Source organism: Cricetulus griseus, chromosome X (assembly GCF_003668045.3).
Source record: "Cricetulus griseus strain 17A/GY chromosome X, alternate assembly CriGri-PICRH-1.0, whole genome shotgun sequence".
Taxonomy (NCBI): domain Eukaryota; kingdom Metazoa; phylum Chordata; class Mammalia; order Rodentia; family Cricetidae; genus Cricetulus; species Cricetulus griseus.
The window spans coordinates 108,839,782-108,867,565 of NC_048604.1; the positions used below are offsets into that span (position 1 = coordinate 108,839,782).

A 27,784-nucleotide genomic window follows, 5' to 3' on the forward strand; every position below is an offset into this window, starting at 1 on the left:
GCCAAAACAACTCTTTACAATAAAGGATCTTCTCGAGGCATCACCATCCCTGACTTCAAGCTCTACTATAGAGCCATATTTCTGAAAACAGCTTGGTATTGGCACAAAAATAGACAGATAGACCAATTTCGAATTGAAAACCCCGATATTGACCCAGGCACCTACGAATACTTTATTTTTGACAAAGGTGCTAACTCTATACAATGGAAAAAAGATAGCATCTTCAATAAATGGTGCTGGTACAATTGGATTTGGACATGCAGAAAATTGCAGATAGATCCATACCTGTCACCATGCACAAAACTTAATTGCAAATGGATCAAAGATCTCTCCATAAATCCAGCCACACTGAATCTTCTAGAAGAGAAAGTGGGAATTACCCTTGAACAAATTGGCACAGGAGACAGCACACTCCATTTTAGAAAAACAAAAAACAAACAAAAACAAAAATCAAACAAACAACAACAACAAAAAGTAAAAAACAAAATCCCAGAAAACAGCACAGTTCTGTTACTCTTGTGGTACTTGGTACCATTTTTTTTAAAATTGGCTTCTCAGTCATCATCTGGGAGGAAACCATTCTGAGAAACATCATTAAAAACAGCTCTGATAAAGCATGGTCACTACTATGTATCATAAAGCAGGTTCACATATGAGTGAGTATATATCATGTTTGTCTTTTTGTGATTGGGTTACCTCGCTCAGAATGGTTTCTTCGAGTTCCATCCATTTTCCTGCAAATTTCAAGATTCCATTGTTTTTTTGTCCAGTGTGTAGTACTCCATTGTGTAAATGTACCACAATTTCTCTATCCATTCTACGGTTGAGGGGCATCTAGGCTGCTTCTAGTTTCTGGCTATTAGAAATAATGCTGCTATGAACATGGTTGAACATATGTCCTTGTTATATGAATGTGTTTGTTTCTTTTGGGTATATGACTAGGAGTGGAATTGCTGGATCTTGTGGTAGACTCATTCCCATTTTCTTGAGGAGTCGCCATATTGATTTCCACAGTGGCTGTACAAATTGGCACTCTCACCAGCAGTGGAGGAGTGTTCCTCTTTCTCCACATCCTCTCCAGCATAAACTGTCATTGGTATTTTTGATTTTGACATTGCAGTTCTTAACATCTATGTCCAAACACCAAGGCAGAAAAGTTTGCAAAAGAAACACTAATACAGCTTAAATCACATATTGACCCTTACACACTGATACAGAGGGACTTAAATACACCACTCTCACCAGTGGACAGGTCATCCAGACAAAAACAGAGAAGCACTTGATGTAACAAATATTATAAAACAAATGGACTTAGCAGATATTTATAGGACATTTTATGCAAACACAAAATAATACACCTTCTTAGCACCACACAGAACTTTATTCAAAATTGACCACATACTCAGACACAAAACTAGTCTCAACAGATACAAGAAAATTGAAGTAACTCCCTGTATTCTGTCTGACCACCACAGATTAAAGCTGGATATCAGCAACAGAAACAACAGAAAGCATACAAACTCATGGAAACCAAGCAACTCTCTACTGAATAAAAATTGGTCAAGACAGAAATAAAAAAAGAAATAAGACTGTTGAGAATTCAATGAAAATAAATACACAGCATACCCAAACTTATGGGACACAAAGAAAACAATGCTAAGAAGGAACTTCATAGCACTAAGTGGGTACATTAAAAAAAAATTGGAGCGATCTCCTACTAGCCAGTTAACAGCACTCCTGAAAGCTCTAGAACAAAAGGAATCAAACACACCCAAGAGGAGTAGATGGCAAGAAATGACCAAACTCAAGGCTGAAATAGATAAAATGGAAACAAAGAAAACAATAGAAAGAATCAATGAAACAAAGAGTTAGTTCTTTGAGAAATCAACAAGATAAACCCTTATGCAAACTAACTAAAAGACAGAGAGAATATCTATGTTAACAAAACCAGAAATGAAAAGGGAGCATGACAACATATACCGAGGAAATCCAAAGAATCAAAATGACACACACACCTTAAAAAACTGTTCTCCAACAAACTGGAAAATCTAAAACAATACAGGTGATTTTCTTTATTTTTTTTTCATTGAATAAACAAGTTTATTTGTAAATTTAGTCAACATACATAACTGACCTAGAAACTTCAATAGGATACTTTTAGAAACCACTTGAAGGCCATCTCTATAAAAGGGATTTTGCCAGGACAGTAACGAGGTGTAACCTAACCCATCTTCATTAGCAGAGGTGCAGTAGCTGAAGCTGTACTCTCACCCCCATGTTTAGACTCCACAAAGAAAAAACAAACCTTGTACTGTTTTCCCCTTGAATATTAAAAAATAAACAAACTGAACTCAATCTAGGCATAAGACCGAACAACACAATGAAAAACTGCACTAACTAGATCAGTAACAGGTGATGCTGGTGTGAATAACTTGTTATTTTATTCCAGAGCCCTTATAAATAAAATCCCCGTTAGTGTATGTGTCATCAACAAGAGGGTTAACATGTGGTAGAATGAGGACTTCTGCAAGGTTTCATACACACGCATAGCATTTTTCTACATTGTTAAAAACAACTGCAGTCCAGTCAGGAAACACCAACTGTACTAAATTACACACACATTAATGACAAGACTCCCTACCACTTGTGAATGTAAAACATTTAATTTAAACTGTTGAACACTGCAATATATAAAATAGCTATTATAAATGAACATAGTGTATTTATTCTATAGCTGCCACCTTTACTTTCTGTTTTTTTTTCTTTCTTCTTTTTTTTAAGGAAACTGTTACACTGTTAAAACTTGTATCTTCAACCTTTGAAAAAGCCCACATTCTACCACAGTGATGTATTGTTAAACACTTGGATCAAGTCATAACCAGTTTTATTGCAAAGGGACCCTGTACATTTATCAGTTCTAGTACCTTAATAGCTACCCAACAAGTCATTAACATACAGAAACATGCATCTCGAGAAGCAAGTACTATCACCCATCCCTTCTGCATATCAGCAACTTGTCACTCCTGAGCCGCAGTACTCATGTCACTGAGGTCTGCACAGTCACTCTTCCCATTCATCCTGATGGAATGACTTAAGTAACATATTATAATGTTATATATTATATTAAGCAACATATTATAAACAATTTCTTACAAAAAAGTCACAAATTAAACCAAAGTATTTCACAGAATTTATCACAAAATGCCATAAAAATTGCCTTGACTTAAGCTCCCCCCCCCCCCGTATCCAGCAAGCCAACTGGATGTCTTTGGGCATGATGGTGACTCTCTTGGCATGGATGGCACACAGATTGGTGTCTTCAAACAACCCCACCAGGTACGCTTCACTGGCCTCCTGAAGGGCACCAGTGGCTGCACCCCGAAACCTCAAGTCGGTTTTGAAAACCTGGGCCATCTCCCTCACCAACCTCTGGAAAGGCAGCTTCTGGATGAGCAGCTCAGTCGACTTCTGGTAACGATGGATCTCTCTTAGAGCCACGGTCCCGGGCCTGTGTAGCAGTGAGGTTTCTTCACCCCGCAGGTAGAGGGCGCGCTTTTCCTGGCTGCTTTGGTGGCCAGCTGTTTGCGGGGGTGCAGGGGGTGGGGTGGGGGTGGGTGGGGGGGGAGTGGGGGGGTCAAGAGGGAGCTTTCCCACCCGTGGACTTCCTAATGGTCTGCTTTGTTGGGGCCATTTTCTTTCATCCAAAGCTGAAGTCTGAGGCCCTTGCTGGGACACTGCGCCGCTGTTAGCGCTCGAACAACAGCGCAATCACCAAGTGGAAGGAAGATCTTCCTCCAACAAACGACCAAACAGCTCTGCGCTCGTGATTTTCTTGATATATACAACTTACCAAAGTTAAATCAAGATCAGATAATTTAAAGAGACTTATAATCCCTAGTGAAACACAAGCAGTCATTAAAAGTCTTCCAACCAAAAAGCCCACAGACAGATAGTTTTATGGCAAAATTCTACAAGACTTTCAAAGAAGACTTAAGGCCAACACTCCTCAAACTATTCCATAAAACAGAAATAGAAGGAACATTGCTCAATTCATTTTATGAGGCCACGTTCTCACTGATACCCAAACCACATAAAGACTCAACGAAAGAAAGATTATTTACAGACCAATTTTCCTCATTAACACAGATGCAAAAATATGCAATACAGTACTTGCAACCAGAATCCAAGAACTCATTCAAGAGATCATCCACCGTGATCAAGCAGGCTTCATCCCAGAGATGCAGGGATGGTACAATATAAGAAAATCAGTTAATATAATACACCATATAATCAAACTGAAACAGAAAACTCATTACATGCTAAAAAAGCCTTTGACAGCATTTAACACCCTTTCATGAAAAAAAGTCCTGGAGAGATTAGGGATACAAGGGACATACCTCAACCTAATAAAGGCTATTTAAGCAAACCCATCATCAACATCAAATTAAATGAAGAGAAACTCAAAGTATTGCCACTAAAATCAGGGGCAAGACAGGCTTGTCCACTCACTCCATTCAACATAATACTTGAAATTTTAGCTAGAGCAATAAGACAACCGAAGGAGATCAAGGGTGTACAAACTGGAAAGGAAGAAATAAAAGTATTTTGATTTGCAGATAATATACATAAGTGACCCTAAAAACTCTACCAGGTAACTCCTACAGCTGATAAGTACTTTCAGAAAAGAGACTGGATACAAGATTAACTCAAAAATATCAGTAGCTCTCCTATATACAAATGATTAACAGGGTGAGAAAGAAATCAGGGAAACAAAATCTTTCACAAAAGCCCCCTATAATAAAAAGTATCCTGGGGCAACTCTAGCCAAGCAAGTGAAGGACTTTTATGATTAAAAACTTCAAGCCTTTGAAGAAATTGAAGAAGATTTCAGAAGATGAAAGACCTCACTTGCTCATGGATCAGTAGGATTAGCATAGTAAAAATAGCCATCCTACCAAAAGCAATCTATAGATTCAATGCAGTTCCTATCAAAATACCAACACAATTCTTTGCAGAACTTGGAAGGACAATCCTCAGTTCCATATGGAAAAACAAAATGCCCAAGATAGCTAAAAAAATTCTGAACAATACAAGAATTTCCAGAGGTATCACTATCCCTGATTTCAAGTTTTACTACAGGGATATAGTAATAAAAACAGCATGATATTGGCATAAAAACAGACATGTTGATCAATGGGATCAAATTGAAGACCCAGACAGGCATAAATCCACATATATTGACACCTGACTTTTGATATACAATCCAGAAACACACACTGGAAAAAACCACAGCATCTTCAATAAATGGTTCTGGTCAAACTGGATGTCTGAATGTAGAAGAATGCAAATAGATCCATATTTATCACCCTGCACAAAATTCAAGTCCATCTGGGCCAGAGATTTCAACATAAAACCAGATACACTGAACCGGTTAAAAGAGAAACTGGGAAATGGCCTTGCATTATTTGGCATAGTATAAGACTTTCTTAACAGAACACCATTAGCACAGGCACTAAGATCAACAACTAATAAGTGAAACTCATGAAACTAAGAAGTTTCTGCATGGCAAAGGTAAATATCATTTGGACAAAACAGCAGCCTACAGAATGAGAAAAGATTTTTTTACAAACTCCACTTCCAATAGAGGAAACTAATATCCAAAATACAAGCAGAACTCAAGAAACTAGATATAAAAAACACAAATAATCCAATTTAAAATAGGGGACAGATAACCCAAGTAAAAATGTGGTATAGACCTAAAAAGAGAAATTTAATAGAGGAATCTCAAATGGGTGAGAAGCACTTATAGAAATGTTCAACATCCTTATCCATCAGGGACATTCAAATCAAAACAACTCAAATTTCATCTGTCAGAGTGGCTAAGATAAACAGAATGCATAACAGCTTAAGTTGGCAAGGACGTGGAGCAAGGGAAACACTCTTCCACTTGTAAAGCCACTATGGAAATCTATGCAGTGGTTCCTCAGAAAGTTGAAAATTGATCTACCTCAAGACACAGCTATACCACTCCTAGGTATATACCCAAAGGACACTCCACCCTACCGCAAAGACACTTACTCAACTATTTTCATTCTGGCTTAATTCATACTGGTCAGAAACTGGAAACAACTTAATGTCCCCTCAACAGAAGAATGGATAAAAAATGTGATACATTTACGTTATGAAGTATTACTCAGCTTTTAAAAAGTGATATCATGAAAGTTTCAGGTAAATGGATGGAAGTAGAATCATCCTGAATGAGGTAACTGAGACCCAGAAAGATAAATACGGTATGTACTTACTTATAAGTGGATATTAGCTGTTAAGTAAATGATAACCAAGCTACAATCTATATACTCAGAGAGGTTAGGTAACAATGATGGGTCTAGGGGTGATGCAAGGATCTCCCTGGGACAGAGCAATAGATTTTATGGGAAAATTGGGGGCAGATGGGGACAGGAGTGACAGATAGGGTGGATGGCATGGAGGGGGAGAGTGTGGGAAGAGCCAGCTGGAACTGAGGGGGGATTTAGGGGGTATTGTGGAAACCTAGTGTGTTGGAAACTTCCTCAAATCTATGAAGATGGTCCTAATAAGGACTCCTAGTAATGGGGATACAGAATCTCAACCTACCATCTTCTGTAGCCAGGTGGGGCTTCCAGTGGCAGGACTAGTCTGCAGTCAGTTGAGTTGTTGGCCAAAGGGGTTCCATGGAAATTCCCAAACAACCCAGGCTGTTGTTAAGACAAGGGGTTGCTCTCTGCAAACTAACAGCGGGACTCCATTGCTGACGACAGCACAAATACATCTCACTGAACATGGAGATGTTGAGCTGGCATATAATACATGAAGCCCTCACCTCTATGTTCTAGTCTCCTAGGTGTGGGAAGGTACTCTGCAGGCTACCAAAATAGAAACGTGGACACCAACTCAGACACAAAACCTTTGACCTATAATCTGTCCTTCCCGGAAAATATGCTAGGGTAATGGTAGCACAAAACTTGTGGTAGTAACCACCCAATATCTGATTTGATCTAAGGTATACTTCATGAGAAGGAACTCACAGACAACACTGCTTGGGTAACCAAGAACCAGAGACTAGATAGTCCAAAGACCCAGGGAAAAACCAAACACTACTGGTCAAGAAAATTAATGAAATGATCCCTAATGATATTCTGCTATACTCATAGATAGTAGCTTATCCAGTCATCATAAGAGAGACTTCCTCTGGAAGCAGATGGGAACAGATGCAGACATTATACAGAGAGTCTAAGTTGGATGCTCTATCATATTCCTTTCTTCAGAGCTCAGGGAATTCCATGGAAGAGAAGGTTAAAGATTGTAATGAGCCACAGGGGATGGAGGACACCAGTAGAACAAGGTCCTCTGAATCAACTAAGCAAGGTGCATATGAACTCAGAGAGACTGAAGCAGCAAGCCTAGATCCTACATGGCTCTACACCAGGTCCTCTGTGTATATATTATCACTTTTAGTATTTTTATGCGACTCCTGAGTGTGTGAAGGAGTGGCTGGTTCGTGTATCTGCAATTGGGAGTCTTGTGCTTTTGTTGGCTTGCTGTGGCCAGCTTCAGTGTGATTATTTTTTGTTTTATCTTGTTATGTTTCATTTGCTATCTTTGGTTGTTATCTCTTAGAAGCCCATTCTTTTGTAATGAGAGACAGAAAGGGGGTGGATCTGGAGGGAAGGGAATGCCAGGAGGAACTGCATAGAGGGAGGGGAAATTATCAGGATTTATTGTGTGGGAAAAAAACTATTTTCAACAAAAGAACAAAAAAGCAAAAAAAAAAAAAACCAACAAAGAAAGAAATGTAACACTTAGAGGACAGTATATTAATAGGGGTTCCTTTGCCCTCATTTTTATAGTTTCCAGTCAACCAGGTGTCCAAATATATTAAGGTAAATGGTTTCATTTTTTTCACCTTTTGCAACATTACTTAGGTACTTTCAGTCTTCAGTTCTTTTTTTCAATTTTCATCATAAAATGTGTAATTGCAGGATACTTATGTAATAATTTTAGATTTACTTGTCACAGACTTTAGGGATCTAAAGTATGCACCAAGGGATCACTGTATGCTGTGACTAATTTTGTTGTATATAATAAAGTTCACATTTTGTGATGTACAGTTCTATGTGTTTTGACAAATATTCTCTCCTTAGATTTGTTAAGATTTGTTTTGTGGACCTACTTAGGATTTATGCTGGAGAATGCTGCATGTATATTTGATAAGAATGTGTATTCTGCAGCTGTTGGTTGGAATGTTCTGTAGAGGTCTGCTAAATTCATTTAGCCTAAAATGAAATTTAAGTCCATCTTTTCTTTACTGATTTTCCATCCAGGTAATCCCTACATTGTTAGAAGATGGGTATTGAAGTTCTTTACTATTCTTTTATTGAACTCTATCCCTCCATTCATTATTAACATTGTTTCATATATCCAGGTGCTTCAAAGTTGAATTCACATATATTTGTAATTTTTATGTGATCCTTGTGAATTGTCTGTTAATTGTCTTTTGCTGTTTTTGATAGAAGATGTCACTATGTAGGCCTGGCTAGGCTCTGAAATCACAGAGATCTGCCTGTCTGCCTCTGAGTACTGGAATTAATGGTATGGGCCACTGGGTACAGTCTATAATGTCATTCTTTTTATAATGTTGTCATTGTAGTTCTTGACTTAATATTTTATCTGACATAATGATCTCTACTCACTTTGACATAATTGAATGAAAAAGTGAATGCCACAAAATGTTTCTTGCACTGGGGAGTAGAGTGCAGTATATCACAAGAGCTAACCTAAATCATGTTCAGTGCATCAGTAAAAGAAGAACATGAGGAAAAAAGACATTCATGTATATTTGTATGTGTCTATATAATACAAATGTATGTGTATATGTGTTATGTGTATACATCCATTTATGTATATAATTTATAAATAGTCTCATTGTAGAAAGCTGTACTTGAACTCAAGATTCTTCCACATCTTCCTCCTAAGTAGTTCTGGAATTACATCATTGCTTTGGTAAATGCCCACTCTAATATTTTCCCAATATTTTGTTTTAAAAAAAGCATCAATGCAAGTATTTTGAGATAAAATGAAACAGCCAGGGGGTTTTGTTGCATTTTTATTTGTAATACAGAGTGTGTGTGTGCGTGCATGAGCGTATGTGTTCGTGTGCACGGAGAACTGTGAGGACAACCTGTGAGAGTAAGGTTTTCTCCCTCCGCCATGTGGGTTCAGGGAATAGAATTCAAGTCCTCAGGCTTAGTAAGTGCTTTTATCCGCTGAACCACCTGACTGGCCCTAATTGATTTTTCTTACATCTACTTTAAAAATATGCATGAAATATATAATTTATATATTTATTACATTATGTATGTATATGAATTATTTGGGAGCACCTTTATGTTTAGAGACTTTAAATATCTTAATCTGGTCATATTTGAAAGTCAGCAATGAATGCGACATAATCCTCTCACGCCATGTAATTATTGTTGTCGGGACAGGCGTGGGAGCTCTGAAGCCATTATCTTCAGGAGAAACAGAAAAATCAAATGGAAACAGGGACACAGAATGGGGAACAGAGAAATGAAATGGAGAATAGGTGTGATGCTGAACAAGAGGTAGTAAACAGAAAAGAGGAGCTGCACTGAGGAGATCGGGAAGTCGTTAAGCAGGGAGGGGGTGGGGCGGGCCGGTAGGGACGGAGACCCCCCTCTGGAGGCGGAAAGAGGCAGGACCACTTCCGGCCAGGCGGGGAGGGGGGGTAACCAGCTCAGACCTGAGCAGAGGCTTGGAGAGAGCAGACGTCCTCTGGACTCAGGAGGGTGAGGTGAGCTGAGGTGGCTAGCTTTGGTAAAGACCCTGTAGGAGCTTAAAGGCTGCAGCTTCAGGGTGACTGGCTTCATACAACATTAAGATTTGAAGAAAACCTGCTGGGGTTTGGGATCTAGAGGCTTCGATGTTGTGGGTTTAGTGGTGCCTGGACCCAATTCTCATGGGGGGGGAAGCGGGGGCGGGATTTCTGGGCTATGGGAAGGTCTGGACACAGTTTGGGGATGGAAAGAAGGGATGCAGACCTGTTTGGGGTTGTGGAAAGGAAACATTGAGAAATCATTCTGGCTGTAGCAAAAAAGGAGGTGGACCGAGTTCAGGAGGAGGTAAGAGAGGGAATTAAGGACTCGGATTAAGCTGAAGAAAGGGGGTTGGACCCCCTTTGGGCTACGGAGAGGATGGATCTCATCGGGAGCAAGAAAGGAGCGACAGAATCCTTTTTAAATGGCCAAAGGACCAGGCTTGGAAGGGAGAAAGGGCGGGCTAGGATCCGGTTAGCACTGGTTTGAAAGAGGGGGATGACCTAGTAGGGTTAGGAGCTGGGAATCCAGAAGGGGTATCCCTGCTGGATTTGGGGGTGGGGTATCCATGTTGCAGAAAGGGCGGGGCTGGGCCCTTGCAGACGTGGATCGAGGTGGGGGGGCAGTGTCGGCGGAGGCGACTGCGGCGCGGGGGAGGGGGCTTGCGGAGGGGTGGGAGGTGCGGGAGGACTGCGGAACCACAGCGAGGGTGAGTGGCTGACAGGCGGCGCGGCCGCAAAGGAATGGGGGGAGGACTGCTGGGGGAGGGGGAAGCGGGGGCGGCGCGAAGCGGGCCTGCGGAGCCTGAGCCATTCTGAGGGGAAAGGGTGGACAGAGAGATGGTGTAGTTAGGAGGGCGCAGCGGGTGGGACCGAGATGTTTTGTAGCTCAGAGGGGGAGGGAGACATAAGTGGAAATGAGATGGTTAGAGATGGTCCTGTCCACCAAAGCGCATGCGTACTAAGGGCTCTGAGGACCAGGCTCATTTAGGAAACCTGTGATAGTGCGCGCATGTGTGTGTGTGTGTGTGTGTGTGTGTGTGTGTGTGTGTGTGTGTGTGTGATCTGTGCGCATGCGCGTTGTCAGGTTGCGGTGTGATAGAGGGTGTTTAGGTGTAGGTCGTGAAACTGATTTGCCATCTTGGAAATGAAAGATGCTGCAGCTCAGAAACCAGATGCCCTGAGCTTCTAGATAGGCAAACCCAAAAAGGTTTGGGGTCCAAAATAAGGTAAATTCTTTCACCCTTCAGATTTAGCAAGACTTCTGATGAATCTTCCTGCTCCCTTATTTTCCTCTAACTCAGCCCTATTTCTTTCAGGCTCAGCTGTTAGCCTCTCAAGAAGATGGATAGAAGAAATGACTATGGTTATCGAATGCCCACATTCCAGGTGAGACCTCTCTGCATTCTTACTAGGCCATTTGCCCTACCCTGAATTCACTTACCACTCTGTAGTCCACTACCACTGTGTAGTTCCACAATTCCTCGCCTAACCTGACTTTGAATGGGGCTGGGAAGAGAGAAATTTACCTGAATTTCCTGCTCCCTCCTTGTTTCCCCACCCCTTTCAACCTAATTGCTCAGGTGGGGAGGTCAGTGGAGAGAGGGGTGGTTGTAGGGAGGCTAGATGGCCCATAGGGTCATAATCCTAAGTATGTAGGGCCCTCTGCCTCCCCCTGGGAGCCTAGGGCTTCCTTTCTCTTCAGATGTACAGACTGAGACCACAGAGAAGGACAACGTCCTGCTGATGCGTACCCTGTTGTCGACATCCAAGGACACACCTATTGCCAGCCGGTCTAAGAAAAGCAAGACCAAGAAGACTTCTATTAAAGCTATTACTAAGACCACACCCACTCCCCCTCCCGTCCCACCTGCCAATGACATTGCTGGCAACAAGCCTAAAGTAACTCTGCAGGCTTTAAACCTACCAATGTTCACCCAGATCAGCCAGGCTTCTAGTACTACTGAGGCAGCCAATATCCAGGCTTCAGTTACTGCTCAGACCAAGAAAGCCAAGACAAAGAGAGTTACTCCCAAGTTATCCCTAAATGGCACTGAGGATGTCACTACACAGCTCAAGTCACCCTTGAAGGCCCTAAACCTACCAGTTACTTCACCAACTATCCAGTCTCCAATTGCCAATGAATCAGCTAATTCCCTGGCCTTGATAGCTGTCAGCAAACCCAAGAAAGCTCCTAAGGCAAAGAAAGCTGCCAATAAGACCATACCTAGTGCCACGGAGATCTCACTGGCTTCGACTGCCACCCACACAGCCACTACCCAAGGCCAAACTGCTAAGGAGACAGCTAGTATCCAGGCCACAGCAGCCACTATCCGAGCCAAGAAAACTTCCAAAGCTAAAAGGACAACTGCTAAGACCACAAATACTGACACTGAATATGTAGAGTCCTCAAATGCCCTGGAGGGATCTAGCAGACAGATTGAGGCCTCAACTGTAGGTCTAAGGCCCAAAAAGCCCAAGGGAAAGAAGGTTGCCAATAAAGGCCCAAATTCTGCTTCTGAGCTCTCTGAGGCTCCACCTGCCATCCAAATGGTCACAAACCATGCCCTATCAGTCACCGTACGGATCAGGAGAGGGTCTAGGGCTCGAAAGGCTGCCACTAAGACTCGGGCTCAAGAAAGCCAGGCTCAAATCACTGACCAAGGAGCTCAGGCCAAGATGGCTACCCCTCAGGCCAGCATAAGTGCCCTTGAGACTCAGGTTGCTGCTGCTGTCCAGGCCTTGGCAGATGACTATCTGGCTCAGTTGAGTTTAGAACCCACAACCAGAACCCGGGGCAAGAGGAACCGGAAGGTGAGATCTGTGACATTATCCTTAACTTTTTATTCTGCTTTCTCCTTCCTATACTAGGTTGTTCACCTGTGTTCATATAGGCTATAGGATATGCTGTGAAGAATGTGATACTTTTGTGTCCACTAGTAGTTTACAGATTGGTAGGGAAACACATTTGTGTATTTACTCAGTCAAGACCTATTTGTAACTCACTTGGAATTTACATAATATTTAACCATGTGCCAGATTTTGTGTCATACATTTACTCAGGTTGTATGTGGATTTCTTGAAAAGAACTCTTACTAACTGGGGACTATTAAGTCCCAGCTTTACAGATAAGAAAACTGGTGGTAGCCAAAGAAAAGGGAAAACCCCCAGGCCATATCTTTGCTTGGCTTGTGCCCTTGGAGGTGAAATAAACGGTTGCCTAGAAACCAGTGATAGAAAAGCCTGGGAATCAAGGTAGCCTGTGAGAGGGCCACACCCCTCTGTAAGGGAGAGTCTAGGCCCACTAAATCTATGGAACTTTGTGGAAGAAACAGCAATCTCTTTCATTTCGTAACTCCAGACATTTTTTTCTTTTCATTGATGAAGTCTAAGCATCCCAATGGAGAAGAAAGAACTGGGAGTAATTACAGGCGGATCCCATGGGGCCGAAGGCCTCCACCACCTAGAGATGTGGCCATTTTGCAGGAAAGGGTAAGAATCCAATCTGCTCAGGTCCTATTTTTCTTCCTCTTCTTCTCTGGCATTCTCCCACATGTTTTGCCACTATTGATTCCTCCCTAACTGTTCTTCTTTTAGGCAAATAAGTTGGTGAAATACCTGTTGGTTAAGGACCAGACAAAGATCCCCATCAAGCGCTCAGGTAGCCTTCTCAAGCTTTTTCACTACTTTTTCCCCATGGCCTGTGGGTATCTGTTTACTCATACTGCCTCAGCTGCCACACTCATATTTCACCATTGCTACCCTGACCACACAGGGCTGGTAAAATATCGAAATCATCTGGCCTCTGTACAGTTTAGCATCTTCTGTTTCCTCTTTCTTGTAGACATGCTGAAGGATGTCATCCAAGAATATGATGAGTATTTCCCAGAGATCATTGAACGAGCAAGCTATGCTCTGGAGAAGGTGAAGGGGCAGCCCTGGGGGATGGGTGCACTGGGGAAACCTTAAACAGAAGAAAGGTATAGGATCACCCTCCTGGTGAGAAGCACAGAGACCAAATACATTCCCATCACTGTGCAGATGAGCACACAGTGGCATGGGGAGGGGCAGCCACTGATCACACAACAAGTCAGTGGTGGAAACACAGAGAGTACTAAAGCTGCACAGCTTAGTCCTAGCTTCTGTCTGCTGCTGGCTACACTGTCTCAGGTATTGCAGATGCTCAATGGTCACAAAGATGCTATGGATGACTGTCTTAAGTTTGTTACATGTTTAATGTGTGCTTGGTACTGAACTATATATTTTATATGCATTTTCTCTCTCACACAAAACCTTTGCTTGCTTTTCTGCAGAATGCCCAACATGTTACTTGATACCTAAGATATATCTTTGCAATCTCACAGGCTATTCTTTTACTTGGCAGATGTTTCGAGTCAATCTGAAGGAAATTGATAAGCAAAGTAGCTTGTATATTCTTATCAGCACTCAGGAGTCCTCTGCAGGCATACTGGGAACGTAAGCTGGGGAAGTGCTAGGGTGGGAAGGGGCTTTTTGCTTTCTCTTAGAAGCTCAGGAAAGAGGGTCTAAACACCTGTGTCCCAGCTCCCACACATGGCTGGATCCCTGTGAGCAGTAGTGGTGCCAGATTATAACTGACAGAAGGGTTTCAGAGCCTGGACTGGGGCATTCCTGCTGTCAGGTTTGCTTGCTCTAACAAGCTCCCAGGAAATTGGATTGTTGTCACTTGTCTCTTCTACTGAGTGCCTGGCCTGGATGTGGAAGGAAGATGGAAAGCAGCTGCCTTAGGTCATGGATAGCTGGGACCACAGAGTAGGCCAAATTCTCTGTATCTGAGGAATCTAGGTGAGGCTGGTCTATTGAGCTGTGCTATATAGATGATGGCTCATGAACATAAATTTTCTCTGCCTTAGGACCAAGGACACACCTAAGCTGGGTCTCCTCATGGTGATTCTGAGTGTCATTTTCATGAATGGCAACAAGGCCAGTGAGGGTGAGTGGCTGGGCATGCAGTTGAATAGGTGGCTGTTGTCTGAATTCCAGGTGCTCATTTTCTGTCTTTGTCTCCTTCTTGCCCCCTCTTGCAGCTGTCATCTGGGAGGTGCTGCGCAAGTTGGGGCTGCGCCCTGGGTATGATTGGGCTCTCTCAGCGCTTGCTGTCCATGTTGTCTTTTGGCAAGAGAGGACGGTCCCAGGATTGCATCAGCCTGGTGGTCTGATGGAGCATGTGTGGGGTGGGGGTGGGGATGGGAGATTTCTTACCTGGATGAATGACAATGTTTCTGAACTCTGCTTCTTTTCTCCTTTATGTCTTCTGTCTGTTCTGAGATGAGTTGTAAGGTGGACCTGCAGGCATCCCTGACAAAGAGCCATCTGGCCTCCACTGTTTTCTTCTAGTGGCCATATGCTCACTACTGTCTTCACTTCGTTGAGACTGCCTCATTGGCTATAGAATCTGTTCCATGTTGGGAAATACCTCTGCCTTCATCTGGGTAGTTCTGGTCTGTATTCACTGATTATTTTTTTTTCTTTGCTAGGGTAAGACATTCACTTTTTGGAGAAGTGAGAAAACTCATCACAGATGAATTTGTGAAGCAAAAGTAAGTGGTGTTCAAGGCTTTGTGTACCTCTGAACTGCTCTGGGTGTGGTGATCTGGTTCAAAAATACTTAGTGCCTTTATAGACAGGTGGACTTCCTGCGACCTAGACCAAGTCCTATCTAAAATTCTTGTGACCAAGCCCCATTGGGACCCTTGCAATGGGGTGTACTCAGAGCAGGGCCCCCAAAATGGCTGGTCTATTAATAGCACACCCAAAAGGAATCTGGGGTTAGTCTTCATAGGGGACCAAAACACATCCGTGTTCTGTGGGGCATAATGTTCTGTATATGTATCACCATGGGTTTGCATGGAAACATGTTTCCATGGAAGTGAGTCTGGGTCTGAAGGGCATGGAAATTTTTTCTCCAGGTGTTTGTTTAGAGAAATTGCTTCATCTGAGGCCTAGTGGTTAAACAATAGTTTTGCTTGTTTAGAAACAATTTTCATTTCCTTTCTTCAAGGTATCTGGAATACAAGAGGGTCCCCAACAGCAGACCACCTGAATATGAATTCTTCTGGGGCCTGCGGTCTTACCATGAGACTAGCAAGATGAAAGTCCTGAAATTTGCATGCAAGGTAATGAACTTCCTGATCTTGGCACCTTAAGGGAATGGGATGCTCCAGGCTGAGGCAGACTGTGTGTAGTGATAGACAGGAATGGGGCAGCATATGGTTTGTATATAAATATATAAAGCCTCATTAGTGTCCTAGATATATGCTGCAAGATGTATATCTTTTGTTGTCTACTTAATTTTTAAATTTTTCAGTCAGTTCAGGCTGCCATTATAAAATATTATTAATTACTGGATGGCTTAAGATACATAAATTGATACACTCATAGTTCTGGAGATAAAAACCCTAGATCACCATCTAATATGGTCAGTTTCTGGTGTGGGCTCTTTCTGACTTACGGATGCTAACTTTTCTGCATCTTCACATAGCATAAAGCAAGCCTGAGTTCATTTTCATGTCTTCTTATAAGGGCATTAATCTTATTTGATCAAGGCCTCACTCATTTCTCTTAAGTTATAGCCATAAAAGACCCTGTCTGTAAATACAGTCATGATTCGGAGTTGGGTTTTCAACATAAGAATTCTGGGGAAATACACTCAGTCCAAAAATACTTAGTTTCTTATCATTTCCTGTATTACAAATGGGGCTATTTAGGCTCAGTGATATAAAGCAACTTGTCTAAGGACATAACTTGGATGCTTAAGTTATCAGAGCTGAAGTTTGATATTAAGACTGACTCATTAGAAAGAACTCTAGATTTTTTTTTCCACTATTAGTTTTCTGTGGATCCCATAAATGGATGCTTCACATATAACTCAAAGGGCTCTCTTTCTTATAATAATTATAATTTCCATTTTAGGTACAGAAGAAAGATCCTAAAGACTGGGCTGCTCAGTACCGGGAGGCAGTAGAGATGGATGTTCAGGCTGCAGCTGTGGCTGTGGCTGAGGCTGAGGCCAGGGCTGAGGCAAGAGCCCAAATGGGGATTGGAGAGGAAGCTGTGGCTGGGCCCTGGAATTGGGATGACATGGATATTGACTGTTTAACAAGGGAAGAGTTGGGTGACGATGCTCAGGCCTGGAACAGATTTTCCTTTGAAATTGATTCCAGAGCCCAAGAAAATGCAGATTCTACCAACAATCTCAACTTCAACCAAGGACCTAGTACCAGAAATAGCTTCAGTGATGGTGCCAATATTAGCTTTGGTGGTATAACCAACCCCAGTGGAGGCTTTGGTGGCATGCCCAACTCCAATGGTGGCTTTGGTGGCATACCCAACTCCAATGGTGGCTTTGGTGGCATACCCAACTCCAATGGTGGCTTTGGTGGCATACCCAACTCCAATGGTGGCTTTGGTGGCATACCCAACTCCAATGGTGGCTTTGGTGGCAGAAATGGCATTACCTTTGGTAGTGCACCCAACACCTCTGCCAACTTCAGCAGTGCAGCGAGCATTAGCTTTGGTGACACATCCAACAGTAGCACTAGTTTCAGTGGTGGAGCCAGCATTAGCTTCAGTGGTACACCCAGTACTAGTGCCACTTTCTGCAACACAGCAAGCATTAGCTTTGGCAGCGCATCCAGCACCAGCACTAGTTTCAGCAGTGGAGCCAGCATCAGCTTTGGTGGTGCACCTAACACTAGTACTAGTTTCAGCAGCACAGCCACCATTAGCTTTGGTGGTGCACCCAGCACTAACACTAGTTTCAGCAGCACAGCCAGCATTAGCTTTGGTGGTGCACCCAGCATTAGCAGTAGTTTCAGTGGTGGATCCAGCATTAGCTTTGGTGGTTCTCCTTCCACCAGTACCAGTTTCAGTGGTGGAGCCAGTATTAGTTTTGGTGGTGCACCTTGTACCAGTGCCAGTTTCAATGGCTTTGGAGGCACACTTAGCAGTACCGCAGCTGGCTTTAGTGGTGCACTCAGCACAAGCACCAACTTTGGCAGTGCACCTACCACAAGCACTGTCTTCAGTGGTGCAGTTAGCACCACCACTGGCTTTGGAGGCACCCTTAGCACCAGTGTCTGCTTTGGTAGCTCTCCCTGCTCTGGTGCCGGCTTTGGAGGCACACTCAGTACCAGTATCTGCTTCGGTGGTTCTCCTAGCACCAATAATGGTTTTGGTGGTACACTCAGCACCAGTGTTTCCTTTGGTGCTTCTTCTAGCACCAGCTCTGACTTTGGTGGCACGCTAAGCACGAGTGTCAGCTTTGGTGGCTCTTCAGGCACCAGTGCAGGCTTTGGCGGTGCACTCAACAGCAGTACCAGCTTTGGTGGTGCCATCAGCACCAGTGCTGGATTTGGCAATGCACTCAACAGCAGTGCCAGCTTTGGCAGTGCCATAAGTACCGGCTTTGGTGGTGCACTCAACAGCAGTGCCAGCTTTGGTGGTGCCATAAACACCAGCACCGGCTTTGGTGGTGCACTCAACAGCAGTGCCAGCTTTGGTGGTGCAATCAGCACCAGTGCTGGCTTTGGCAATGCACTCAGCACCAGTGCCAGCTTTGGTAGCGTACTCAATGGCAGTTCTGGCTTTGGTGGTGCCATCAGCACCAGTGCCAGCTTTGGTAATGCACTCAATAACAGTGCTGGCTTTGGCGGTGCCATCAGCACTAGTGCCAGCTTTGGTGGCGCACTCAATGGCAGTTCTGGCTTTGGCGGTGCCATCAGCACCAGTGCCAGCTTTGGTGGCGCACTCAATGGCAGTGCTGGCTTTGGTGGTGCTATCAGCACCAGTGCCAGCTTTGGTGGCGCACTCAATGGTAGTGCTGGCTTTGGCGGTGCCATCAGCACCAGTGCCAGCTTTGATGGTGCACTCAGTAATAATGCTGGCTTTGGTAGTGCCATCAGCACCAGTGCCAGCTTTGATGGGGCACTTAATAATAGTGCTGGCTTCGGCAGTGCCATCAGCACCAGTGCCACCTTTGGTGGTGGACTCAATAACAGTGCTGGCTTTGGCGGTGCCATCAGCACTAGTGCCAGCTTTGGTGGTGGACTCAATAACAGTGCTGGCTTTGGCAGTGCCATCAGCACCAGTGCCAGCTTTGGTGGTGGACTCAATAACAGTGCTGGCTTTGGCGGTGCCATTAGTACCAGTGCCAGCTTTGGCGGTGCAATCAGCACCAACCCCGACTTTGGTGGTGCATTCAGTACCAGTGTTGGCTTCGGTGGGGCACTTAGCACCACTGACTTTGGTAGTACCCACAGCAACAGCATTAGCTTTGGCAGTGCTCCTACTACCAGTGTCAGCTTTGGTAGTTCTCACAGCACTAATCTCTGTTTTGGTGGAGCACCCAGCAACAGTCTCTGTTTTGGCAGTGCATCTAACACCAACCTATGTTTTGGAGGCTCTTCCAGCACCAACTCCTGCTTTAGTGGTGCTACCAGTGCCAATTACAGTGAGGGGCACAGCACCAGTGCCATTTTCAGCTTTGGGAATGGGCTAAGTACCAATGCTGGCTTTGGAAATGGATTGGGCACCAGTGCTGGCTTTGGCAGCAGCCTAGGTACTAGCACTGGCTTTGGAGGAAGCTTAGGCCCCAGTGCTAGCTTCAATGGTGGACTGGGCACCAGCAATGGCTTTGGTGGTGGACTAGGCACCAGCACTGATTTTGGTGGTGGACTAAGTCCTAATGCTGACTTTGGTGGGGGACTGGGTACCAGTGCTGGCTTCGATGGTGGACTAAACACCAGCACTGATTTTGGTGGTGGACTGGGCACTAATGCTGGCTTTGGTGATGGACTGGGCAGCAACACTGGCTTTGGTGGTGGACTGGTCACTAATGATGGCTTTGCTGGTGACCTGAGTGCCAATAATGGGTTTGGCAGCACACTTGGCACTGGTGCAGGCTTTGGTGTAAGCCTCAGCACTGGCGATGGCTTTGGCAATGGGTCTAATGCCAGCTTTGACAGAGGACTGAATACCATCATTGGCTTTGGCAGTGATTCCAACACCAGCAGTAGCTTTACTGGTGAACCCAGCACCGGCTCCAGCTTCAGTAATGGACCCAGTTCTATTGTTGGCTTTAGTGGTGGACCAAGCACTGGTGCTGGCTTCTGCAATGGACCAAGCACTGGTAGCTTTGGTGGTGGACCAAGCACAGGAGCTGGCTTCGGCGGACCGAGCACTGGAGGTGGCTTCGGGGGACCAAGCACTGCAGCTGGCTTTGGTGGTGGACTGAGCGGCAGTGCTGGCTTTGGTGGTGGACTGAACTCCAGTGCTGGATTCAGCGGTGGACCAAGCACTGGCACTGGCTTTGGTGGTGGAGGCACTAACCTCGGTGCCTGTGGCTTCTCTTACGGCTAATGAAGTTTCAGGTAACTGCAATACTCCCATAGCCAGGATCCATGAGAATAGCTATGATAGTTGGGAGATATTAGAAGAAACCCTAAGATAGGAGGGCAGTGTGAGAAGATGAAGACAAGAAAGGATATAGGCTTGGTGCTAACATGTTTTTGGGTATTTTGCTTTGTTTGTTTTTCAGGTTTGTTACCCACGTTTACAGATAATGCTAACGCAGCAGTACTACCCATGGAGCCAATGTGCAGCTTTGGAATCTGTCCACACAGCAACCTAAGCAGCTACTACCCATTAGCTGAGTGAAACACTATGAAAAATCTGCTGTTCCTGCTTTGTGTTTGCTTCCTGTGTTGTTGTCGTATTTTGGTATCAGAGTTACATTAAATTTGCCAAAGGAATCTGAGTTTATTCCATCTTTTGATATGGCTAGCTGGGGCATTTGGGGTTTGTAGAACTAGAATTCAACTTAGCTTTTGGGGGTCTATGTGGCTTCAGCTAAAAGACAGGTCAGGGGATAATAGCTTGAGCAAAGATATGGAAGGGGGAAGCCTATTGCAGAATGCAAACAGAAGAGCTATGGGCAGTAATTTCACACTAATGTGGGGTAGTTGTATAAGAACAGAGGGATAAGGGAAAGAACTAGGAGTTGACATAGGAGCAAGAGGACATTTTCAGGATAAGAAAGAAAAATAAGTATGGACTGTAGGATCAAAGGCAATTGAGAGGCAGGGGATTGATATGGAAGAGTTAAGTATTGACTGAAGTAGTATGAGACAGTGGAAAGAGACAGGGTGCCAGAAAATACATGGTGACCTTGACTTGGAACAGGGTTCACAGGTATCTGTAGAAGTGAATAAACTTCAAGTTTATTCCAAGTACTGATCTACAACCCTAGTAGATCCCAGTTTAAAAAAGGTGTGGATGATTCAAGGCTTGGATTTTACTGGGTAGTTGTGATAAAAGGACTAGGGAACAAAGGCAGCAAGGTTATATGAGCCTGTTTATCATATGAACATTAGTACCCGGTTCATAATGGTTAGTGTATGGATAGCTGCTGAAGACGTAGGTCCAAGTTGGTTAGGGATAGAAGACTATTGAGAGACTAATGAACTAGGAGGTAGTGGGGACACAAAAGGAACTTATGGATGAACAAGGGCAGATACTGTTCATTTAGGAAATACTACATGAATGCCTGTCGTGTGGAGGCATACTGCTAAAATCTTATGGATGATAAAATTATATAGACTCAAATGAACAGGAAGCTTCCAATCAATAAGTTAACCCAGAGAGAGGATGCCACAAACAAAAACAGATAATCAATGAAATTGAGGGAGTCATATCCCTAGAAGTGAGGGTGTTGATAACATCATTAGCATAGGTAATGAAATTACTCAGGAAAGTAGCAAGAGTTAGAGGAGACTGAAGCCCAAGTATTGGATTCTTTGAGTATAATGAATACATCCTGTCCCCATGTACCTTGGCTACCAAGGAACAAAACCAATGGGAACTTACAAGGACCTATCTTTTCCATCTTTGAGAGTCCTACCCTAGGACTCTTCAATCTCAGATGTCCTCACCCATTCTTCACCAACAGCACCAGAGAAAGGTTAGAATCAAGATCTTGAGAACAATGGGAGAAGCCTTATAGCCTCTCCCTGTCCTATAGGCAGGAAGACCTGTCTTTATTCATCAGAAAATAGTTATTTAAAAGAACTTTATAGTTTTGGCTAGGAATTGAGACTTGTTTGGGAGCTGCTACAGACTTCTTCACTGGAGGTAGAACACTCTCAGGCTACAGCCAGAGTCTGCTTAGGGAGAAGAAGGGCAGCAGTTCCTACAGGAGGAAGGCAACGAGGACAGAGGCAATCTGGTCACTTGTAAAGTGTTCAGTAATGGGCAGGGACAGTGTCCAGGGCTTCCTCAGCTTCACGGGTGATGTCCACATTCTAAGGAGAGAGCCCAGGGTTAGTAGGAAGTATAGGGTTCCAGTCCTTGCCCTGCCTCTTGTCCTCACTGCTAGGCATCCCTCTTTGAGCAGGGCATGTGTCCTGTCCTCTTCTTAGGCATGCCTGGTGAATCAGTCTGAGGCCTGTTTAGCAGGAATCGTCACAGCCCTGAGTCTCTATGGGCCTGGAATAGGGTCTTGCCATTTCTGAATATTAGTTGATTTGAAACAACTGGGTTGTCTGGGACTGGAGATGGCTTTTCCATGTGAGGGTACTTTTAGGGTATACCTTGTTAACAGCCAACTTGGGTACAGAACACCCCACCTACCTCAGGCTTGTCCCGGTGTGTGTTCACAGCCTCTATATTCAGGTAGATGGGCTCCACTCTGCAGCCTCAGAAAAGAACAACTCATATGACCATAAATACTTAGGATAAGCCCAAGTCTTTCCTAAGGTATTATTTTCCCCTTTCCCATCATCACTGCCCACACCCCAGCTCCATACTCTCTAGATCAGCAGTTCTCAACTTATGGTGACCCTTTTGGGGGCTGCATATCAGTATCCTGCATATCAGGTATTTATATTATGATTCATAACAGTAGCAAAGTTACAGTTATGAAGTAACAATGAAAATAATTCTATGGTTGGGGGTCAACACAACATGAGGAACTATATTAAAGGGTGTCAGCATTAGGAAGATTGAGAACCACTGCCCTAGATTATATCTCCTCTGAAAGTGGGGGGAGTTCAGATGAGTTATAGGATGTGTGGGAGAGATTCCAGGACCAAAAGCCCAGAAGTCAACAGTCATCTTCCCAGATCTGCATCTGTTTGTTTGCTCAGCTTCAATTGCTCATTTGTACATGGGGAATGAAATGAGAGGAGATGATTTTTGCGACCTCCCCAACTCCTGTGACGTATAAGACAGTGATCTGATCTATGTATTACTGACAGAGTCCTGTGGGTCCTCCAAGCCTTGCTAAGTAGAAGAGTCCTAGGCTATGGTTCTGGGTACTCAAACCCAAGCAAGGTTTATTAAGAACACAATTATAGAAATACTATGTGTGATCACTGGCAAGTTCTAGGGAACCTGAGGAAGTAGGGCCTGGGGTTGACAGAGGAGATCCACTGTTCAATCTAGCCCCTTCAGCACCATTCCTGTAGACTATCCTGTCACAGGTTTCAGTTGGTTCTTTTATCCTGTTCACACCTTTTCCCTGCTTATGAACCTTTCACAAATAGCTAATGCCTTCATTCTTCAGTGTCTCCAACCTATAATTTTCCTGAGGTATCTGGTGGGGACACCTCTGCCTCAACACAAATAGAACAATGTTCTGTACTCAGTGCCCAGGCAGAGAAAGAAAGCCAGGCTCCGGATTTGGATGTTAGCCTAGTTGTTCCCTATTATCCTACTGTCACCAGCTGGACCTTTACCAGAACAGACTGCCAGCCACCTAGAGAACCTCACCCAGGAGCCTTCTAGAGCAAATGGTAGACACTGGAGACATACTCTGGCCTTTCCTTGGGTGTGAGTGGGGGTACTTACCATAAGCCACAGGTGTGAGTTTGAGCACTGTGTGCAAAGGACACTTGAGATAGGGCAGCTCATCTAGAAAGGAGGAAAAAGCAAATCCTGAGAGATGCAGTATTGGGCAGAGGACCACATCCAGGCTGCCGGATATTCCTACTTCTACCTTTGCTTCCTATTTGGGTCCCAGTACAGACTTACAGCTGGTATTCTATATAGTGGGTAGTCATGAAAGCAAGCTAAGCAGGGCAAAAGAGAGAAACCAAACTGCCTGGAAACAGGAACAAGACAGCCTTGGGAAGGGTGGACAACAGGAAATGTGCCATGCCTAGGAGGTGGCAGTTTGGAGCCTCAAACTTAGGGCACTCTGAAGACAAGATTCCTATTCTGCTCTTGCAGTTTGTAGCTGCTGCCATGGATGGAATCAGAGTACTGGGGATGTACACCTTTTTAGACACTTTATCTTGATATCTACCTCACCACTCTTCAGGCTGTACTACATATCCTTACTTCCCTTATTTAGCTGGAAAGCCATCACTTGTAATGACTTCTTGTACCTTAGGCTACTTGTAGGCTTTGAAGGCATGCCACCATCCTCCAAACCTCCAGATATATCAAGGTGGGGCATTTTCTTCAAAATTCATTCTGTTTCTCCTCCCTGTTAATCATTGTAATTAAGTTCTGGGCCAATGACTTTTTTTGTGTGTGATCACACTACACCCTCACTAATGCCCTTAGGTCCTGTCCACTGTCACTTTCCATATGAAGAAACAGGCTTGGAGAACAGAAGTAACTTATCTATAGTCTCTGACCCAGCTCTGCCACTGTCTCCTCTCTCTCTGGCCCTCAGTGTCCCCATTTTACAGAACAAGATTAGATTAGGTACAATCTGAAGGTGCCTTAGCCCTGCAGTTCTGTGGGTATGCATTCTAACTCATATAATTTCTCTGGGCATTTTCATCTCTCTCCTGAATAGTAAGGGTAAAACTATCTGCTGAGCCCTGTAAAACCTTGCTCCCAGGGCCAAGTTGTGAGCAGCTAGAATTATCTGTATGTGAAAGATGATAAGAAATGGAGACATTAGGAAGTACAAGGCTCCTGTGTATATTTGAGAGAAGAGGGCCTCTGATAGGGCCTTATCTTATCCTATGAACTTGGGCAAGTCATTTCATTGCTCCAAGCCTTGGTTTTCTCATCTCAGCAATGGGAATAGTGCCAGTCCCAGTCTCAAAAACTGCTCTGGAAAGCAGAGATGTGAACATATCAGAATTCTAAGACTGAGAAGACCTATTTCAAGTGAGGACATTTTCAAGTGAGGATACTGAAAGCCAGGTAGAGAATATGACTTATCTAATGTCAAGTTCTCAAGTTCCCTGGATTCCAATCTTGAATTATTCCATATTTTATATAGTTTTTATTTTGAAATTAGCATAACAGACTCAAGAGTTTGGGATACTGTAGGCATTAAATAGCATTTAGCATTGCTCCCAAACACCTTCAAAATATACTGGAAATGCGAACATTTCAGTATCTACATTAGAAATGGACTGTCATATGAAGGTGGTGCCAGGTCCCCTGAGAAGATGTAGTATATGTATACTTTGTATACATGCATATGGCAGTATATCAAGTCTGTGTTTACATATGTATGGCAGCATATGTAGTCTGTGTGTATATATATATATATATATATATATTATATATATATATATATATATGGCTGCATATTAAGTCTATATTTATATATATATGGCAATATATGAAGTCATCATATATATTACATATATATACATATGGCAGTATATGAAGCCTATGTATATACGTAAGACAGCATAGCATAAGTGCTCTGTGTGTGTGTGTGTGTGTGTGTGTGTGTGTGTGTGTGTGTATGACAGCATATAAAGTCTACGTATACATACTTTCATAAATACAGGGGTTAGATATTTTTTAAAGATAAATTATCACTTGAAAAAATTAAATTATAGACATTGTCATCTTGGAGAAATTATTTATACAGCAAGGCCACAGGTCTCACTATCAACTGAGGCCAGTGTGCTTCAGAGATATATCTGGCTCAGTATATGAAGCTGTGGCAGACTGTTGATGCTGGCTTTCAATATGCAAATTTTACAGATTAGTTAAGAGTAATGCTAATAATGACCACAAAGCCCATAAATGCATCATCTGTTCTAGGCTTTTTAACATATTTATTTCAACTTTAACTTCAATTCTCTACATTTTATACTTGAGAAAACAGGCTGAGGGAGGCTAACAGTACTTATTGAAGGTAGCACAGACCTGTGTAACAAGTTTGAACATAGATATCCTTCTTTAAAAATTGTGCTTCTAACCACTAAGATATAAACTTCTAAGTGCTGACATCAGCATCTCAAATCATATCCAGCTTTTCACACCAAGAACAGAGGGTAAGGGGTCTGTTACCTGAACTTTTATCCAGGAAGTATGCCAGGAGGCACCGCATGACAGCCTGGTGACATATCACCAGTACATTTTCTTGTCGTTCGAGCTCCATTATAACTGGCTCAAGACGCTGAACTAGATCCTCATAGGACTAAACAAAAGAGAAATACTTGTAAGAAGTGTGGGTGGGGGTGAGGCATATTTGCCCTGAGAAGAAAGCTTGGTTTGGGAGCCAGTTGAATTGTTGACCCAACAGTATGGCTAAGGCAAAACACCTGTTTCTCGGGGCTTTTGTTTCTCATCTGTTAAATGAACCAATCAATAATTATGGGCTAAAAGGATGATTCTGACCTGTAGTATTCCAAAATGAAAAGTTTAAAAAATAAGTGGGTGTAGATGCCACAGCTATACTGGGACATTTGGCAATCTCATTAACCAAGAATCTGGGGTTTCAAAAACCTTACAGAGCTCGAGAGATGGCTCAGTAGTTAAGAGCAGTGACTGCTCTGCCAGAGGACCGGGATTCTATTCCCAGCACCCACATGGCAGCTCACACCTGTCTGTAATTCCAGATTTGGGGATCTGGTATCCTTACACAAATGCACGTTAAATAAAGTATTTTTTTTAAAAAAACTTATATCTGAGACTCTCAGAGGACAAATCTTTTTTTTCCCCTGAGGACAAATCTTTATACCCTCAGTAAAAGTTTAAATAGAAAAAGTCCATCCACACGAGAAAGGAAAACAGTAAGAAAATGTATCTGATCCTCCTCCTGCCTCCACCGCTTTCAGGAAATCCTATCAGTTTGCTTCACCAGGGAGGTAGGAGAAAGAGGAGGGGAGAAGGGGAGAGGGGAGAAGAACATGAGGAATCAGGAAGGTTGAGTTGGGGGAAGGACAGAGAAGGAGAGCAATGAAAAGAGATACCATAATAGAGGGAGCTGTTATGAGCTTAACAAGAAACCTGGCACTAGGGAAATTTCCAGGAATCCACAAGGATGGCCCAACTAAGAATCTAAGCAATAGAGGAGAGGCTACCTTAAATGCCCTTCCCCTATAATGAGATTGATGACTACCTTAAATTCCATCCTAGAGCCTTCACCCAGTAGCGGATAGAAGCAGAAGCAGAGATTCACAGCTAAGCACTGAGCCGAAATCCTGGAGTCCAATTGTAGAGAGGGAGGAGTGATGAGCAAAGGGGTCAAGATCATGCTGGGGAAACCCACAGAAACAGCTGACCTGAGCAAGTGAGAGCTCATGGACTCGACTCACAGCTGGGAAATCTGCTTAAGACCGAACCAGGCCCCCTGAATGTCGGTGTCAGTTGCGGGGCTTGGGCAGTCTTTGGGGCCTCTGGCAGTGGAACCAGCATGCATCCCTAGTGCACAAATGGGCTTTGGGAACCCATTCCTTATGGAGCGATACTCTCTCAGCTAGATACACAGGGGAGGGCCTAGGTCCTGTCCCAAATGATGTGACAGACTTTGATGATCCCCCATGGGAGGTCTCAACCTCTCTGAGGAGAGGATGGGGGGTGGGATGGGGGTCCCAAACCTAACCAAGAAGCTATTTGCAACTGATACCCACTGGAAAAAGGAAAACTTTCTCCAATGTGCTGTCACTGGTA

At 43.6% G+C, this 27,784-nt stretch overlaps 3 protein-coding genes and 1 pseudogene across 10 annotated transcripts in view; 2 read left to right on the forward strand and 2 right to left on the reverse strand.

The window, feature by feature from the left end:
- Nucleotides 1-3,017: 3,017 nt before the first annotated feature.
- LOC100760278 (histone H3.3) lies at nucleotides 3,018-3,691 on the reverse strand. Its single transcript, XM_027431989.1, is given in 4 exon segments — nucleotides 3,018-3,078; nucleotides 3,218-3,510; nucleotides 3,513-3,591; nucleotides 3,645-3,691. Coding segments are annotated over 4 exon segments (480 nt in total).
- Nucleotides 3,692-11,215: 7,524 nt separating this feature from the next.
- Tro (trophinin) lies at nucleotides 11,216-20,269 on the forward strand. Of its 3 annotated transcripts, XM_035449875.1 has the most exons (17): nucleotides 11,216-11,260; nucleotides 11,531-12,685; nucleotides 13,259-13,363; nucleotides 13,469-13,532; nucleotides 13,716-13,795; nucleotides 14,256-14,347; nucleotides 14,764-14,843; nucleotides 14,938-14,980; nucleotides 15,388-15,450; nucleotides 15,912-16,026; nucleotides 16,823-17,219; nucleotides 17,520-18,166; nucleotides 18,232-18,236; nucleotides 18,406-18,764; nucleotides 19,035-19,469; nucleotides 19,560-20,039; nucleotides 20,124-20,269. In XM_035449875.1, the coding sequence occupies exons 1-17, from the start codon at nucleotides 11,216-11,218 to the stop codon at nucleotides 20,267-20,269; spliced, it is 4,311 nt and encodes a 1,436-aa protein (XP_035305766.1). The 3 variants fall into 3 exon arrangements, with proteins under 3 accessions (XP_035305766.1, XP_035305767.1, XP_035305768.1); XM_035449876.1 differs by lacking the exon at nucleotides 11,531-12,685; XM_035449877.1 differs by lacking the exons at nucleotides 17,520-18,166; nucleotides 18,232-18,236; nucleotides 18,406-18,764; nucleotides 19,035-19,469; nucleotides 19,560-20,039 and having other exon boundaries at nucleotides 16,823-17,024; nucleotides 17,121-17,346; nucleotides 20,050-20,269.
- Nucleotides 15,611-15,705, forward strand: LOC113837568 (annotated as a pseudogene).
- Nucleotides 20,270-21,870: 1,601 nt separating the features above from the next.
- Nucleotides 21,871-27,784, reverse strand: part of Pfkfb1 (6-phosphofructo-2-kinase/fructose-2,6-biphosphatase 1) — a 53,406-nt gene continuing 47,492 nt past the window's right edge. For 5 of the 6 annotated variants that reach the window (XM_035449881.1, XM_027432032.2, XM_027432031.2 and 2 more), the window contains 4 exons: nucleotides 26,180-26,309; nucleotides 23,756-23,818; nucleotides 22,538-22,602; nucleotides 21,871-22,209 (listed from right to left, as the gene is read on the reverse strand). In XM_035449881.1, coding sequence (XP_035305772.1) covers nucleotides 22,150-22,209; nucleotides 22,538-22,602; nucleotides 23,756-23,818; nucleotides 26,180-26,309 — 318 coding nt within the window. In that variant the 3' untranslated portion in view covers nucleotides 21,871-22,149. The remainder of the gene's footprint in view (nucleotides 22,210-22,537; nucleotides 22,603-23,755; nucleotides 23,819-26,179; nucleotides 26,310-27,784) is intronic. The other variant, XM_035449878.1, reaches the window with a different exon arrangement.

Bases quoted from the DNA above. Each gene is read 5' to 3' on its own strand.
- Tro (XM_035449875.1), top strand. From the start codon at position 11,216: ATGGATAGAAGAAATGACTATGGTTATCGAATGCCCACATTCCAG. The intron at 11,261-11,530 runs GTGAGACCTCTC...CTAAGTATGTAG, and splicing joins ATCGAATGCCCACATTCCAG to GGCCCTCTGCCTCCCCCTGG. The intron at 16,027-16,822 runs GTAATGAACTTC...TTTCCATTTTAG, and splicing joins TCCTGAAATTTGCATGCAAG to GTACAGAAGAAAGATCCTAA.